Below are 18893 nucleotides of genomic sequence, written 5' to 3'. Positions count from 1 at the left end.
CAGAAACACCAATTCACAGTTCATCTTCACAAAAACATGTATCTTGTCTTTCATGCATTTTAAAGTGAGTGGCAATCAGTTATATGTGACCTACTGTATCCTGGTAAGTGATAGGGGGCTCACTGGTCATCACTTCAAGTGAGTGACTTACATGTGTGTCACTTTGGGAAATCAACAAAGCACACATTTTATTTGAATTGGGCCCTTTTTTCTTAAATCAAATTGAATACAAAATCTTTGCACAATATGCAAGAACTACAGGAATACTGATGTTAAAAGTAAGAGAGAATAGCAGATATAGGTCATCAGTACCTCAATGCATCTGTGATATACCACACTTGTTTTTTGCAAGATAATTTCTAGGGCAAATGTATCAAATACAAAATAGACCATTAGCCATTATTCCAGGAAAGCAAGAGGCACAAGGGGCCAAGATTTCTAATATTTACCAACTGTGCCACTGTTCCATCCAGAAGCAATTCAGCTGTTGGTAGTTGCCGTGTGCCAAGTTTGTTCTTCAGTTTCTGGATTTGTATTCCATTTAGTTGGTCATACTTATTCCTTGTTTCCACATAAAACAAGGATATTCCTTTGGTACCCTGTGAAAAGAATGATGAATGAAACTGAATATATTTTCTAACTAATCGTGAAGCAAAGCTGTACCTTGCAAAACAAGGATTCCTTATGGTCAATTTCAACCAACAGCTTCAGTTTTAGCAAAAAGCACTTTGATAAATCAAGGTCTGTCGATATATCGATAATATCTGATATATCAAATTTGCTTTGATATCAATATGAATGATATCACTTTACACTGAAATCAATATATCAAATACGCCAATTTAATGAAAAAAATGAACTTATAAATTACAATTAACCAGTTGTTGTTATAGACAATGTCTTGTTTGAGGTAAGGAAACGTTTGTGCCTTTTCTTAGAATTGTACTTCTAACTTCTATAATTGGCCTTAACCTTTTCTGTGCTCCTTTGAAGGGTTGGCATTATTTTCATTTTGGCCATAAATGGATCATAGATAAAGGTTAAATCCTTAAAGAAATTTGGAAAAACTTGAAAGCAATGTAGAGACATCCAGTGTAATAGTGTTATCATGGTACTCCTATTACTTAGCAATGTGGCTCAGCACCACAGGCAAGGATGCACTGAACTGTATGAGACTGTGAAAGGAAGACACCTATAACTGGAGGTATTTCATGGAGTACGGGTCCTTGTGGTCTCAGTGAAGAGGCTATTATAGACAAGCCTCGACAGAACTCATTACAAAACCATATTAAAGGCAGCGTGAGGTAGATGATCGTAGAGTTGTCTAGCACATTACTATCTAGATAACTTCCGACAGACACTGCCAAAGAATGTCAGCCAGTGTTGTAGTTGAGTCACCAATGTCGAGTCCAAGTCTCAAGTCACAAACCTAGAGTCTCAGTACGAGTCATGAGTCACAAACCTCAAGTCCGAGTCATGAATCACAAGTCATGAATCAACTTGTTCAGCCAATTCGGCTGAGACTTCAGTTTTGCTGGTTCCTGTCAGAGTTTGAACATGTGGTTTCGAATGCAGTTTCAAAATGGATGGAACCAATGAGCCCAAAGTTTAAGCCGAATCCAGTCACTTCGAAAACTCTCATACCAACACCACAACCACTTCGCTCAGGCCCAAGCAACTTCACACACCCAGTGCACAAATTTTTATTTACATACGAGCCTGGCCATTTCGCTGAAAAGTGTTCATATTCGCGTCTGGTTCTGGAGACTATGAAGCTGAATATGAATGTCCATACTCACATGTAAATAAAAAATGTGCTGGTTGACTCAGCAGTGGATATTTAGCCATACATGAACGGGCAAAGTGGAAAATGTACAACAGGACGGCACTCCACGCATGCAAACCAGTCATAGCATGGGTGCATACAAATTAATTTTCGATGGCGTAAATATAGTAAATACGGCATAAATACGGTAAATATGTTTAATGGAAAAACATGACTCGAGTCACCAAGCTCAAGTCCAAGTCCTCGTGGTCGAGTCAGAGTCTGAGTCATTATCCAATGTGATTTGAGTCAGTCCGAGTCATGAAAAATGTGACTCCAGTATGACTTGAGTCCGAGTCCTGGACTCGAGTCATACAACACTGATTTCAGCAGGGTACATGTATATCAACCTGGGGTCATGAATCACAATAGGGTGGCTAGCTTTGACATCTGTGAAGATCAGCCATTCGGAACAAATGAAGTTAATGGCCGAGGAACCCAACTATCGAAGGTGAGGTTCTCACTTTAAGGGTAATGATAGATAAAGCACATACCTCTCAGCTTTGATTCCTGGCCCGGTATCATTGCAAATGTTAGGGCAGGATGGCATACTTGCCATTAGGAGAACAGATGTACTCTATGAAAATGAAGACAAAGATGTCTTGTCAAAGAGAAGAGAATGAACAGGGCTTTACATGGTAGCCTATGACATGGGTGAAAGGGACGCTGTGGTATCATCACCCAAAAAGAGTATGTGTAGAGGATGTTATCAGCAGACCACTATCCAGGAATGAAGTAGCTACTGGAAGTAGAAAGGGCTGGCCTCACTGACATGTGTTGTTGTGATAAAACTTGTGAAGCCTCTACAATGGACTCAGAGTAGGACCTTGGAAGAGCTCAAGGACACGTAACGAGTCCCAATGGGATATGAACTATTAGGAAGGGAACACTGAATGAACACGCCAGAAGAAGATACCTGGAGTCAATGTTGTCTAAGGAAGGGAAGTCGATGGGGGGAAGCACATTAGATAGCTGTGGCAGCAGACAGTAGCTACATGTGATTGATGACTGCAGTTCCGAGTCACCAAAAAGAAGAAAGAGTCGGTTACTGCATTTATTGGTGTTTGAATTGGAGCCCAACACTGTTTGTCACGCCATGAAAAATGGAGAACTGTTTGCTCCTACTGCTAAGAATTGGGTAAATGAGGCATGAATAGAAGATGTCTTTCCTGGTCAATTCTCATTGAATTGCCACAAGTAGGGTAACAGAGAGGGGCGCGTAGATGAGCAACCCTATTCTGCTGAAAAAGGGGGGTTGTCTGTGACCAAGACCTGTAGGTGAGGGAGTCTGGTGGAGAACAACAGCAACTAGATATTCATGTCAAGACAGGGAGGACAATATGCAGACTGCTGAGTACCTCAAAGGACTAGCTCAGTCTCATTGCAATGTAGAGTCTGTTCTACTGTGTGAATCTCTCTCTGTGAGCAGACACATGTAAAGGAGTTGTTGGCTTCGAGATGTGGGTTACCTTCATTGGATTCCAAAGTGAGGCTCATAGGAACATCTGTCTTGTCAGGAGGCTGAGGCATAGTAAGAGTGTACCTCTGTGGTGACTTATCTGGTAAATGATAATGTGATAACCAATGTACTCCTGTCCGTGAAATCTGAAAGTTTGGGAACAGGAATGTTCCATAAAATTCAGGAAGTGCCAGTAGATACCAGTAGTTAATGGCCCATCCTTGGTTTCAATTGTCAACAAAGGTGTGACTGGATGGAGTCAGTCCATCATGTACTGAAGGAAGACAATTGAGTCAGGAGAACGGGCCTCATATAAAGATGGCAAGAGGTACCAGGTTTACAGTGTTCCCCTCGGGCTGAGGATGTATTGGTGTGATAAAGGCCCAGGCGAAGGACAAGAGCCGAATTTAGTTAGATCAGAGAATGTATAAGGACGGGGATCTCAAGATTAAGAATCAAGGACGGCTGGTGAGCTTATATGTAATGTTAAGGAAAGCTCCAGCCTCATCTGTACATCCACCTAGGATGAGAATTGTTCCATTGTTTGTCCTCCAAATCCTTCATGACCACAGGTTTCTCCCATATCGGGATGATTGGAATTAAAGAGCAACCCCAACGGTGGGAGAAAATAAGAAATCTGGCCGTAGTATGTTTACTTGGATCCCATTATAGACATCTATGCCAAATAAACTGGATTCAGCAATAATTTTGGTTAAAAAACTCACTTTTGAGACCCGTTTCTGCTGAGCACCATGGCTAGCTTATATAGTGACAGTTTGGGTAGGTTGAGTGTAGTGGACTTGAAAATTGTACCATGGTTTTGGGGGTCAGGTTTAGCAAGTCAGTTGATTTGGGTATAAAATAACTAAACTGTCAATAAGGTCTGCCGTTCCTGTCGCTGACAAGCTGGGACTTTGCAAGTTGTGCATTGATTTTTTTGAGAGGCAAGCCATAGAGCTGGCTGTAGTGACCGTGGACTGGCGAAACTTAGGAGTGCACACTCATATTAAAATGAGGTGAGTCATCAGTGACGCCGAGTGCTCCATATGCGGACTGGCAGGACATTTTAAAGAGTTTTAATATTTAAATGGGGCACATCATCAATGAAGCCAGCCACTCAGATCAAGGACTGGCCAGAGTATGCACGCTTTCACATTTGAATAAACTTATGTTCTTATGTTGGTGTTGTCAGGTGTTCTTTTGTTTGGGGAAGATTAAAAAGCTTGCGAATTCCAGCAGACTTATCGTGTGCTGCATGGTTAGGGCCATTTAGTTAGCCCCTTTAGTGCAAATGGTGTTTGGCATTGGTTTTGAGCTTGAAAACATTCTTCAAAAAAATTTGACAGATGAGTGTTATTGAATTGGCAATTATCTATAATTGACAGAGGTGAATGTAAATACACTGCATAGAATTATAGCTGAGCTTTGTGAATACTAACTGATGTACCAACTCTTTGACTCCTTGACAAACTGCAATGCTTGAGCACCGTGACTGTCATTTTGGATTTTAAATATACACAGAGCTCTTTTTAAAATGATTGATATTTAACACGACACTCACCTTGGCTTGGAAAACAGGATGTATGTGCATGAACAAAGAACTACCTAATTCAACTAAAGCTGAGAGGACAACAAACCTGGGTATAGTTGCCATCTTTATCCACGATGCGTGCAAGTGTAAGTGCTATATCAGAGTCCGTAGCAGATGAAAACCATTTGAAGCCATACAACTTGAAAGATCCATCAGTTTGCTTGACAGCCACTGTCTCAGTACCATCAGCTGTCAAATACACACAAAAACAAGCAAACTTGGCTCTTTATGCGTACTCCCTGATTCTTTTCATTTTCTTCACAAATCCATCACCCACTGTTATATCAGCTGTCAAACAGCATTTAATGCTAACTGAAATTTAATACAGCGGTTGGCTATGTTATCCCTGATCATTAATGTGAAAATTTCTCACTGTAAGACAGTACTGAGTATTTATCTTCATTGCAGAACAGATTGATAGTTCATATGAATAAATTAAAACTGGGATGAAACAATTGTGGGAACTTATGCATGTCACAGGTGTCAATTTTATTTCTGCCAGACTCACAGATGTCTATTTTATTTCTGCCAGACAGTCACAGGTGTCAATTTTATTTCTGCCAGACATCACAGGTGTCAATTTTATTTCTGCCAGACTCACAGATGTCTATTTTATTTCTGCCAGATGTCACAGATGTCTATTTCATTTCTGCCAGACAGTCACAGGTGTCAATTTTATTTCTGCCAGATGTCACAGGTGTCAATTTTATTTCTGCCAGACTCACAGATATCTATTTTATTTCTGCCAGACCTCACAGATGTCTATTTTATTTCTCACAGATGTCAATTTTATTTCTGCCAGATGTCACAGATGTCCATTTTCTGTATATAGTTTCTCTTTTTATACCTTCCAATGATACACACACATGCTAGAAACAATAACAGCTAATGCACTTATCTTATGCTATAAATTCGGCCGTGTAAATAAATGTATCGATAGCTAAATTTAAATGAAACCACAGTGACCTGTTCTATTATCAAAATAATTGTGCCACATTGATGGGTTATTGTGAATCCCTGTGAAACAGAAAATCAGAGATTATGAGAACATTTGTGTGGCAATATTTTTGAGCTGTGACATCACTAATTTTAGATCAGGATCAGTCATGAGATAGCAGAAATCCAGGCTATCAAGAATCTGTGTCTGTAAGTAAGGTCATTTGTGTAAATGGTTCATTGATTGGGATAAATTTAAGTTTATTTTAAATTTTCTTTAATTGTTTGGATTTGATCACGTTTAGTATGGTAATGTACAATTCTCTGAAAATGGATTTGGAAGTGTTCATTGTTCAGAATATTTTAATAAGATCATGAGGAGAAATGAGATTTGGTCAACATTCACGTGTAGAAATTTGAAGCTAAGCAAACACTGATTTATTCAAATAGGCAGCTCATGTGATTGGAATTTGGTTTATGCATTTAACCAGGTTCCTAAGTTTGTTTTCTTACTTATTTAATAACTCTGATTATACTTTTTACCAAAAATGGGTCACTTGGGAGACATTCCCATAGGAACGTGCACAAACTTTACTGCCCCATAATTAAATATTCCCTAATCTGATCTGAGCCAAACTTTGTATGTTTTCAATTTAGACCCTAATCTATCATCTCTCAAAATTTGGGCCGTAAAATTCGGCCTCTTTCTGGTAGTTGGAGCATGTCTCCCTAATGACCGATGTCTCCCTAAGGTCGAAAAATTTACCACAAAATGTCTCCCTAATGACCCATTTGTAAGAATATGCGTTCTCTTCTTTCGTATGCTGCTAGCGTCCCATCCTCATATACTCAGCTCAGTGGTGTGGAGCCAATGCCCGTGTATTGTCGTCCAGGGTAGTTATGCCAGGTACACGGTTGGGTGGCCGGTATAAAGGGCAGGACTCGATGATATGATCAGCTGTCTGTTCGGGGTGTTCACAGTCACATGCAGCAGAGTCCTTAGCCCCCACCCTTTCATGGTGGCGGCGAAACGGCCGATGCCAGTTCTGAGACGGTTGAGTATTGTCCATTGCCCATGTGGCAGGTCCTCACCTGGTAGTTCATCTGGCACCTCAATGAACCTATGCAGCCTGGAGTAGTCTGCTGCCTGCCACTCTTCTGACTGACGGTGTTTAAGCCATAGTTTTTTTGCGACGTCCTCCAATGAAGAGTTCAGCAGCTGATAGACGTGCTCCACAAAGGGACATCGAGACTTCAGGCGTGCATGTTGCGGAGAGTCCGTCACAGTATTACGGAGGAGGTGGTCCTTGTCGTTGATGGCCTTGTGAGACAGAGCCAGGAGACTTTGCGTAAGGCGTTGAGTGTCGTATCCAGCTTCTTGGTGTGGCATGTATGGGGGCTCCTGCACCAGACTGGAGAGCAGTACTTAGCGGCAGAGAAGACCAATGCCAAGACCAATTATATGTGTTGTCAATCCTTGTTACAACCTTAAGCCAATTTCAGTTTAGTTTCTAATCTCGCGAGTGGTACACATTTGGATCATGTATTGACATTCAGTTCCTGTGAATACTAACTTGATTGAGGATGTAAATAAATTGTTGTATATAAAAGTATAAGTAAATTTATGTAAATATATGTATAAAGGTCAATATTTGAATTTCTCTCAGCATCTTATGCAAGTGGTTTAGGGAAGACAAATGGAGAACACTAAATTTCTTCTTGTGGTAAATTAAATTCCTGGTGTGACAACGTACTCAAATATAGCACTGGTTAATTTAAATACCCACCAATGATTAGATTGTAAGGGGATGAATAAATCCTCTCTGTGTACAAGTCCCCATTTTCTTTCTCAGTCTGGCATTGAACTAAAGTTGATCACCAAAGTTGTCTCAATCTGAACAAGTTTAGGTTTCAACAAATGTTCCCTGGTATGGTTTCTTGCAACCTGCTTTTTTATCTGACAGCACATTTGACTTGTTTCTTTATAATTGAAGCATCAGTATTACATGTACGTCCAAAGTTTGAAATATCTTAAAAGCATTACTAAGCTTAGTAGCCAAAATTCTGTAAAGTTCTATCACCGATGTCATTGTATTTGTTTTGGTGTAGCCTATAGTGTCGAAATGGAAGTCTCAAACAATGTTTTACAAACACGTTTTTTGTAGCGGTCATAACCCAAGAACTTGTTCTGTTGCTTCCATTTTATAGTGTTATATGCTGGAATACTGCATCATTCTGCACGTCATGTGATCTGTAATTCACCAATCAGATGCTGGCGATTTTCTCAGGCATTCTGTAATATACAAATAATGAATAATTATGGTGCAGTGGCAAACACATGAGGCAAAAAGCTTGTGTGGCCCATTAAAAACATGCAGAGGCACAAATTTCAACGTCATTTTCTCTCAGCTTCTGCACTTTTCCTTTCACTTTTGCATCTGGAAAATCCTCTAAAATCATTATTGCTATTACTTTCTGTTCTAAAAAGATTTTACACTGCACTAAATAAAAAAAAGTCTTGCATTCTCCCCTAGTGCACCAAGTCAAAAGAAACTAACAGGGCTCCTTTTCGACCATGTCTAACTGAATAGTTTTGTACTTCAGGGTACTATGCGCCATTTGTTCTACACTGAATCGCATGCTGCAAGCAGGGTGCCTTCAGACTGGTTTAGGTTTGTTTTGCCACTTACATAGTTGGAGAATGGTGGATGGTACCCTAATGTATGGCATAATTGTTTTATAGCTTACATAGAATGGAACCGTAATGATTTCTTTTGCTCTCGGGCACTTTAAATGAATGAAATTTTTCAAGCTTTTCTTTTGCTCCCCTGTAAACTCGTCATGCAACTGACCGGGCAGCATATGGATAAAGCAAAATGTTTTGAACATCAAATTCCCTCCAATTAATTAGCTTAACACACGGGTCATCTTTTTAAGCTAACTATTTACGCCAAATTTCAAACAGTTCAATTTCAAAAAGTGTGATGTGCAGGGTCAATTGAAAGTCTTTTTCCATCACCAAGACCTCATACTTAATTTCTCTGACACTAGTTGAGAATTGTAGGCTGTGTTCTCAGCTATTTACATGGAAGGAAACTGGCACAAAAATTGAACTTTAGCAAAACTTTATACAAATAGAGTGATGTCCCAGTTACACAGACAGCCACAACCAGTGTTTTTTTTCAAGTATCATGCTTAACAATTTCAGAATGTTCTCAAACATTCCAGACCGACTAGAAGTCACCTAAATAGCAATTGAGTTCATCTGAGTGACCATTCATACCTAATTCGGAAGTATGTCCAAATGTCATAAAATGTTCCTCAACTTGGTAGGATGACACAAATTGCTCTAGTAGTTTGACATTGTTTCTTTAAATTAGAAGCCCCAGCATTATTTTACATTTCTAAGAATTCAGAGATGTCTTCATCAATTAAACTAGGTTGGACTAGTACTTCACATTTGCTGACAGGCCATCTGCCATTTGCTCGGAAGAGGTGTGTTACAGCAACCATGTGTAGTGCTAGCATCCACACTGGTTTGACCAAAATGACCCTGCAGAGTTATATTTGCAGTTTTTGTCATGAGGGTACCACAAATTGGGATGAATATTGCATGTTAAGTGTTCTACAATTCACAAATCAGATGGTTGGGATTTATTCACGCATTGTATCACAAGGATTGACATACCTACATCAGATCCTCCCCTTTTCTCAGTCATCCATTGCCCTGAGGTCCAACATTCATTCCCATTTCTGGTAGTCAGATGAGGAACAGCTCTTGCTTTTATTCCTGGGTACTTGTTTCCATTTATCTGATATAAAATTCAACAATGTGATTAAAGGCATTTGTACTTAATCTTCCCCTTTTGGTCAACACAATATTTTCATGAAAAAAAATTTACATTTAGGAGAAATGCAAGAAAAATTGTAGCAATAATCAACAGATAGGGATTACAGATTCTAAATTATTGTTTACTCTCATATTGTGAGATTTATATTTGACTTGTGACAGACAAAATATCTTTATGTATTGTCCATAAAAATGCCGGTTTCTGGCAGTGATGTTTTTGGCAAACTGACATACAGCTTGCTTGCCTCTCCAGGTACATGTATTGGGCATTTTTAATAAAACTGGAATTTCAGCAGTTGTCTCTGGAAGTCTTCGGACCACAATTTGGTGGCCTATATTTGCAAGGATGGCTGATGGGTTCAGAAGTTAAGTGCTCCATTAATCTTCTTGGTGGAGGTGTATATGTAATAATATATAGTCATGTCTTGTTAATATGGCTATTGTATTTTTGATTTTTAGTTGTATTGGAAATGTTGGCTGACTGCTACATCTTGCCTTTCTCACAAGTTGCTTTTTACAGCCGAAACTGATTCCACCTACAACCGCTTGGCAAATATATAGCAGTTCCAATTGCTTCACCTTGCAGATTGACTGACATGACTTGTACACACTGTATTCAGAAGTAGGTCTGGCATTTTGATTCTACAGTTGCACAGACTCTCTAAATCTTGAAGAAACAATGAATGAATACAGGAATGGGCGTATGAAAGAATGTATGCATTAAACAGCCAAATGGATAGACAAACACACCTGCAGTAGTAAACCAACAAGTCAACAAACAACACAACAAAAATGATACAAAAATAAGCAAGCTAAAATCCCTCAGATCCCCATTCAGCATATGTAAAGAGTTGAACACGACTGAATATCTCTACAACTATCCAGGAAGCTGGATTGAACAAAACAGTTAACACGACTGAATACCTCTACAACTATCCAGGAAGCTGGATTGAACAAAACAGTTAACACGACTGAATACCTCTACAACTATCCAGGAAGCTGGATTGAACAAAACAATTAACACGACTGAATATCTCTACAACTATCCAGGAAGCTGGATTGAACAAAACAATTAACACGACTGAATATCTCTACAACTATCCAGGAAGCTGGATTGAACAAAACAATTAACACGACTGAATATCCCTACAACTATCCAGGAAGCTGGATTGAACAAAACAATTAACATGACTGAATATCTCTACAACTATCCAGGAAGCTGGATTGAACAAAACAATTAACACGACTGAATATCTCTACAACTATCCAGGAAGCTGGATTGAACAAAACAATTAACACGACTGAATATCTCTACAACTATCCAGGAAGCTGGATTGAACAAAACAATTAACACGACTAAATATCTCTACAACTATCCAGGAAGCTGGATTGAACAAAACAATTAACACGACTGAATATCTCTACAACTATCCAGGAAGCTGGATTGAACAAAACAGTTAACACGACTGAATACCTCTACAACTATCCAGGAAGCTGGATTGAACAAAACACTTAACACGACTGAGTATCTCTACAACCATCCAGGAAGCTGGATTGAACAAAACAATTAAGTTAAGAAATGTTTCAATTACTTACTCAGAATCAAAGATATTGTAAGTAGTTTTGGGAAACATGTTCAGTCTGGATAAACTGAAGTTTCCTTACTGAAAACGCATATTACAATATTTCAGAAAGGAAGGATCCATAATAGGCTTGAACTTCATTATTTTTCTTAAGTAAGTATTTTTATGTTTGCACAAATATGAGTGGAATCACTAAAAATTTCAGTAGAAAAATGCATTCCAAATTTCAGGACCAGGCAATAACATTAATGGCCATCCATGTATTTACAACATGTAGCTCCTACACGTATATTTTAGAATGCATGTTACCTGGAAGAACTTAACAGCTCCATCTGTCATGGCAACAGGGCATGAAAACAAACCAGAGGATGGGTTATACATCAACATCTTAGCTGCCCAGTATACACGACTGAAATTAAGAACAAACGTTATACATGTATTTCATCTCCTTGTTCAGTACACACATTGCTTAGCATGATTTAAGTTGAATTAAGTCAATAAAATGCTCCAGCCTAGTCCAGCTAAACCCACCAAAACCCAACCCAACTGAACCCAACCTAATTTAATCCAACCCAGCCCAACTGAACCCAGCCGAACCCAACTCAACTCAAATCAATCCAACCCAACCCAACTTAACAAACTCAACCTAACTGACAACAACCCAACTCAACCAAACCCAACACAACCCTACATGCCCTACCCAACCCAGCCCACCTGAACCCAGCCCAGACCAACCCAACCCAACCCAACCCAACCCAACCCAACCCAATTGAACCCAACCCAACCCAAATAAACCAAACACAACCCACCTGAACCAAACCCAACAGAAATGAACACAACCCAACTAAACACAACCCAACCCAACTCAACCCAATTCAACTCAATCCAATCCAACCCAACCCAACTCAACTCACCCCACCCCAACTCAACCTATCGACATCCCATGTACCCATGCGTAAGCATTTAAAGCAATCCTAAAAATTTATGCTGAATGTATGATTCCAGAATGTTTGGCAGCAAACCTGTAGGGGCCATATTCCTGCTCAAATGGTATGGCTATGATTCCTTCTTCTGCTACAATTGTCTTCTGTTGCTTCCAAGCATAACTAGTAATAAGCTTGTCAGTGCGATTTCCCCAGGCATCAAATGTCTCTACGACCGGAGGATTCTGCTCACACTCTCTTCCAAGCTTGTCAATTTCATGAGCTACTCGAAAACCAAAACTGTCCAAGTCTGGTGTTATTTTCTTCAGGATCTGTAAGGTAACAATATGATCATTTGATGTCATGTACATGTAACAATAATCACAGTTACTCACTGATCAGCAAACTGGTGAAAAAAAGGAACCACATCCAAGCAAACATGTACACGTACACATGTGGAAAAAGTTATGTAGCCTGAAGTGGCATTCTGAGAATCAGACACTCTGTGCATAAGACTACATTTCCTTTTTCACTGATTCATGTACACGGAGGTCAAAACTTTTAGAATATTTGTTGGTGCTAAATATTTTTGTATTTTTGAATGAGAGTTTTGACATAGTTTTCACAAATTGACTTCTTGCATGACTTCCAGTAAAATTAAAATATGTTACTAATGAAATGTGCTATTTAAAGTAACACAGAGGTGTGCCAAATAGTACAAAACTACAGTAATCTTCATCTAGCTGTGGGACATGTACTGTACTAACCTCTTCAGGTACAAGCCTCTGAAGGTAATCCCTAAGTGACTGGTCTTCTCTGTAAACATTGTCCAAACTTGGCTGAACTTGAATAAATGTACCAAGCAATGCTTTTGCAAAGGGAGGACTCCTCTCTGACCCTGTCTTTACTGTAGGTGTTTCATTTCTAGTTTCCTGATACATATAACTTGGTACACTTGTATGGTAATGTTTACATGTAGCTCCCCAGCAGGACAATCCTTCAGTTAGCTGACCGGCAAACCATGTTGTTTCCATCCATTTTACATTGTTTCCTTGAAGAGCACGTCCAGCAAGACGCAGGGCTAGCAAATGGATCATGGCTGTGGCTCACAGTGGCTATGTGCTGTATTAAAAAAATTACATGTAAAAACTCATGGCAGTAAAACATGAACATGTATACGTACACAAGCAACCAGTGCATTAATGTTTGTTGTGCGTTTAGTGTACTTATGGTAAGGGTAAAATCCAAGCTTGGCCATTTAGTGTTAAGTACTACAGATATTTTGGCTGAATTGTATGATTTGTTCTACTATTCATAAACTAGGTTTTATTTGAGTCTGGTTTTGTCCTAAATTGATTTTAACTGTTTATAGCTTCTTTAAGTGTTTTTAATTTCAAGTCTTTGGTTTTAGTATGCTTGATTGGGTTTCAAGGATTGATTGGTTTAAGACATTTCTGTAATAAATTCTTTTTGTCCTCTTTTGGGTTTGAAATTGAGAAGTTTATGCCCATTGTTTCTCTTAACCCACTTACTCGTGCCTTTTCCCTTCAAAGATCCTTGGTTATTAAGTATTTTTTAGTAATGTGGGGTTCCCCCATAACGTCAGAATGTGCCATTGTTCATCTACGTTTTGCATAAACCAAACCAACCTGTACCCGTAACAAATCCAAGCTTTCCAGCTACCCTGATTGCTACTGGGGACCTAATTGTAGCCTGCTTGCAGACAGTCCAATCGCTGACCATGCAGAACAACGCCGCAAGAGGGGCGTGACATCCCACTTCTGACACCAATAATTTCATCCTGCACCTTGTGTCTTCTGCCCTCTGTCATGTCATACAATTGTATACCAGAACCAGTTTCTTACCCAGAACAATCAAAGATTGGAATAGTCTTCTATCTTGTGCTATTGAAACATCTCATCAATTTAACATTTGGACATGCCTGACCATGTCCAAATGTTAAAAAAGGTGATTCATAGACTCCACGTTACTCGGATTACCATGTACAGTAAGGTACACGTATAAAATCATAGGCCTATACGCACTCAAAAAAATTAGATAAAAATATGTCCGCACAATATTGTACCAAACTTGATTGCTCCATGTATTTATAACAATTCAATAGCAATGGCATTCCTACAACATGTACATGTATATAACTGCAGTTTTTGCATTCATATAGCGTGCAAAGGATTAAATGAACTGAAAGGATTAGAATTCCTGGTAGCATTCACAAGCCATTACAGCATTCAAGAACCGTCATAGCATTCCTGAGCCATCATATAGCATTCAAGAGAGAGTATTATCTGAGTATTCTTCAAGTGGAAATCAACTGAATACTTTAAAAATAGCATACCTAGTGCGAAGCATGAATGCTATAACTGGAAAGAGGGTCACGGCAGAGAATTTCGTCCAAGTATAGCATTCTTAGAGTTGACAGCATGCATTCATTGAATGCTATACTTGCTCTTTGTTTATACATGTATAAAGTCAGAAGGAATGCCATAATTAGGAGTGTGCTACTCCATGCAGTGGACACTCAACTGCCTCATAGCATGAACTCTAAATACCGTGCAGAGTCCTGTGTGGTTTGGTGGGGAGTTTGAATTCAGTCAGTTGGCAGTTACACCATGAAACAAGGAAGACATGTTGGTAGAAATATGGGCTTCTGAAATTGTTCCACTGCAGAATCCAACAAAGCAGCTGGTCAGTTGCATGTGAAAAGAGCATCTAGTTTAAGAGACTTTGCAAGGTATAACTTTTTATCTATACGGACTTAGATCAACTACTGGAGAGATTTCACTTCAACCCCGGCCACCAGAATTAGCTTGTACTACTAGTACCACATTCAGTAGTACATGTAGTACATGTACATGTACAGTGTACGTTTTGCACATGTATACAATTAATGCATGATACCAGTGGACAGACCCTGGCGACTGGAATAATGACTGAACACTGTCTGTTATCAAAGCTTAATCTGGTGTACATGTTCATGTGCATTAAGGGTTAACTGCATCAATTTAGTATAGGATAAGTTACAACTGACACTGTAGGACAGCATTCAATGTAGGACGGCATTTGAATGCTATCTTACAGCATGCAATGTCGAAGAATTAATATGTAAATGCTTTCTCATGCTATGGAAACAGCATTCAGACAGATGCTTTTTGTGAAGGCATTGACATACGCTGATCTGATAGGATTCATGCTTTGGGATAACATGTACGTACATGCATAAATGTTCAGGCTATGATGCCGCATGCAGTGTGCAAGGATATAACATGTGACTGTTACATGTATGCCTCATTCTCACATGCTCTACAAAAAGGTGCATTAAGTCATGCAATGCAAAAATGCGCAATGGCCCATTCCATATGCCAAGGGTGAAAATATTTTGAAATATTTTGAGGCCAGCTGCTTGACCAGAAAGCCTCTGTTGCTAACGAAAACCAAGAGAGTGTCTATTTTAAGTTTAATGTTTCATTTTGTTATGTTTAAATTATCTCAAAAAGCATGTGTGATAAAATGAAATTACACGTATATGAATACGCAAATGGCAAATAACTCCAAAATGAAAAATGACACTGGGATGAATTATACATAAATGTATATGTATGTCAAATGAAAGCTTAGGATGTCAGCAATTTGATTGTATATATTTATAACTCAAATTCCAAAAAAGTGACAAAATACACCTTTTTGCAGAGGCGGTCACATATGGGTAACTCCAGAAATTAACCGGTAGGGGTCCATTTTTTGTGTGTCCCTGTTACATCTGATGATTTTGTAAGTTCATAGAACACATTTTCTAATTTCCAAGAGTGATGAATTAATGCAAAGTACCTGCCAAACAAATAGTAATAGTTACAAATCAATTCCGGTGATTTCCATGTCAAATAACCAAGGTCATATGTAACAGGGACACAAACCTACCGGTATATTCTGACCTCCTGATGACATGCTATAAAGAAATCTTCATAGCACGTCAAAAGTGGACAAAAAAACATTAATGTTGGATGCCGAAAATCTACAAGCAGAAAATGAGAAAATGGGGTTGTCCACTTTTGACGCTCCATAGACATTGGAATCCAACTTATGAATGTTACATAAAATTAAAAACGATTTTCTTTTTGCACAATTGGCCTAGGCCTAAACCATTTGCTTAGCTTCTTAAACTCATGACATTGAGCTGTGATAGCACTTGGCACAATCAAAACAGCACAAATGTGTTTATGCGACTGCAAGTTTGTAAGTGGCTATCTGGAACTTTTTTTAAGCCATAAAGCACCTTTGACCATGGAGTGACCAATTTGCGTCGCGTGTGCAATATTGCCAGACTTTGTAGTAAACGTTCCGCAGTATTTTCAGTCACTGTCCATGCAGTAACCAAGGGGGGGGGCACGTCATTTGTACATGTATGTAGTTGCGTAGAAATGATGGAGTTGCGGGAGTATTGACTTTGAATTGGAGTTCCGATACACCTGTGTTGCAAAGAATCCGGAAAACTCACCAAGAGCTCGAGCAAGAGGAACTTGAAGGGCAACTCAGCCTACAACTAGGCCTATTGCCAGCCAACTACATGTATGTAGTGAGTAGTAAGGGCAGCTTCGGGGCCGATCAGCCTTTCTAGTTTCCACATTCAGAACATTGGTGAGGGAGGTAGCTTGTCGCCAGAGGGCGCTCGCGGGTGATGTTATGTTTAGTCGGGCACCGCACGCGTACGGTAAACAGCCGTTGAGCGCTGCACACCACGTACATGTACATGTACTGAATATGACTATGTTACAGTAAGTGCATGCATGCACCAATGCTACATTGATCGCTGACCGCGGTCCGTTCCAATTTTTATCCAGTAATCCGTGCGTTGGTGCTGCTCGTATCTTCAGTTTCAGGTAGGCCTCATATTTTTGAGTCCACTTCCTCCATGGGCGGTCCTACGGCCCGGGTATTATAATTTTTTTATACCTGTATACTTTTATTCCTTGAACAAATTTAGTTTTAAGATGAATGTGCAAGTTGTAGTGGTGAAAGGGAGTCCACGAAACGGCACCTCTAAATTTTATATCATGTAAAACTAAGTGTTTGTTTTTCAATCACTGATTTTTGCCCTTTGTGTGCATCAGATTGTATATTTTATAAAGCAGTTGTGTTGTAAAAGAACCAAAATTTGTGTTAGTTCCATTTAATAATGATTTATTATGTCTGTTTCTGTCAAGTTTTAGGTGTAAAGCATAATGTAAATAATGTAAGATCAGAACCACTTACACTACATCAACAACTGTGTGCGGCCATCTTTGTTTGTTGTCGTGTGACATAGTCTCGTCTAAGCCTAATATCTCGCGAGACTCAATCGGGTTTGGAACGATGATGTTATCATCTTGTAGAGCTTAAAATATTCGTCATTTGATGTATGAGTTGAGGCATTTGACTTAAGCACCGTCAAGCAAGTTGTATTTGAAGCATAGAATTTCAGGAAGAAAAGGAAGTTGTTTTTTGTCAAAAATCGATGTTGAACTGATGCCGGACAACCCTTTTGTACTCGGGTGCTGTTGCGCAACTGTGCACGTGTGGCGTATGCATGTGCATCAGATCGGAGCAAGATGCAAAGTGCATAAACCACACATGTTGTTTCAAACAAATGTCATCACAAGACCCTGTCAAACACGAACAGACTTAAAATGACACCTAACAGACATGGTCCCCCATTCTTGTAGCTATTTATTGATGGCAAAATATCACATCAAACTATGCTTCAGTGATCTTTCACATATCACTAAAAATTTCAAGCCCAACTCAACAGTCCTGTTACTGTATACATGTACATGTATCCTGTGTTTATTATTGATAAAGTTTTCCAACACGATCAGTCCATAATAAAAGATATTGTTTACTTAACACTTTCTCTGTGACTTACATGTAACTACAGATCTTTGTCCAACTCTGGCATGTCTGGAAGTGGAACCGATGAGGAACAAGATTCCATGTGGTTCAAATACATTGTTGAAAATAAAACTTGTGTCCATCCCAAAACGTGACTGACTAATTACATGTACACATAATTTCAATATCAAAAAAATTCATAACTTCACTATACTTACAGCTATTGAGCTATATTTTATACCATTGAATTTCTTTTGAAATTCTCTTTTCAATAGTATTAAATTTATGGGGCTCAAACAAAAAACCTGAAAAGTGCTGGACTCCCTAATTTATTTACTTTATACACAATGTGATGTGGAGTGGCTGGTCTTTGGCCTCAGTGATTGTTATTGCTTTTGCCTCTCCATTATGTCTTGTATGTGATGAAAAAGAATTGGCATGAATAAATAATGATAATAATAATCAAGTCCTTACAATAGGCCTAGGCTAAGTATAGGCCTGCAGTCATGGCAGTGATATAGATATACCCCCAGAACTGTGTGGGGTCCGATGTCCCCTCCGCTCGTAGCAGAGTGGATATCGTTCCCCACAGTTCTGGGGGTAATATCGAAATACTGTAGGCCTACGAACAACACAAATTTCCCCTTAAAATATCATAACACTCACAAAGTGGTAATATGTCCTAAAAAGTGAAATATACTCTGATATACATGTAGCTTAGAAAATTCCGGAGTATTTACCTAGAAAAACACTTTTGGACAAGTCTCATGGGTTTTATGCACAGGCAAAGGAATGCCCCTGTCATGTATGACAGGGGCATCAATTATCAAGTGTTATCCATGT

General features: G+C 39.1%; 2 protein-coding genes across 3 annotated transcripts in view; one reads left to right on the top strand and one right to left on the bottom strand.

The window, feature by feature from the left end:
• The window catches only part of LOC110987552 (acyl-CoA dehydrogenase family member 11-like), a 33943-nt gene extending 17102 nt beyond the window's left edge, over positions 1–16841 (bottom strand). The window contains exons 1-7 of one of the 2 annotated variants that reach the window (XM_087140598.1): positions 16681–16841; positions 12935–13289; positions 12267–12499; positions 11554–11653; positions 9500–9623; positions 4922–5064; positions 450–599 (exon numbers count right to left, since the gene is read on the bottom strand). In XM_087140598.1, the coding sequence (XP_086996724.1) occupies positions 450–599; positions 4922–5064; positions 9500–9623; positions 11554–11653; positions 12267–12499; positions 12935–13264 (1080 nt within the window). In that variant the 5' untranslated portion in view covers positions 13265–13289; positions 16681–16841. The remainder of the gene's footprint in view (positions 1–449; positions 600–4921; positions 5065–9499; positions 9624–11553; positions 11654–12266; positions 12500–12934; positions 13290–16680) is intronic. The other variant, XM_087140599.1, reaches the window with a different exon arrangement.
• Positions 16842–16919: 78 nt separating this feature from the next.
• The window catches only part of gle1 (GLE1 RNA export mediator), a 39395-nt gene continuing 37421 nt past the window's right edge, over positions 16920–18893 (top strand). The window contains exon 1 of the mRNA XM_022250380.2: positions 16920–17062. The gene's annotated coding sequence lies outside the window, so the exon portion shown is untranslated. The remainder of the gene's footprint in view (positions 17063–18893) is intronic.

Source organism: Acanthaster planci, linkage group LG09 (assembly GCF_054643075.1).
Source record: "Acanthaster planci isolate LZ-2023a linkage group LG09, COTS_SCS, whole genome shotgun sequence".
Taxonomy (NCBI): domain Eukaryota; kingdom Metazoa; phylum Echinodermata; class Asteroidea; order Valvatida; family Acanthasteridae; genus Acanthaster; species Acanthaster planci.
This window is presented reverse-complemented; position numbering and strand designations above follow the sequence as displayed.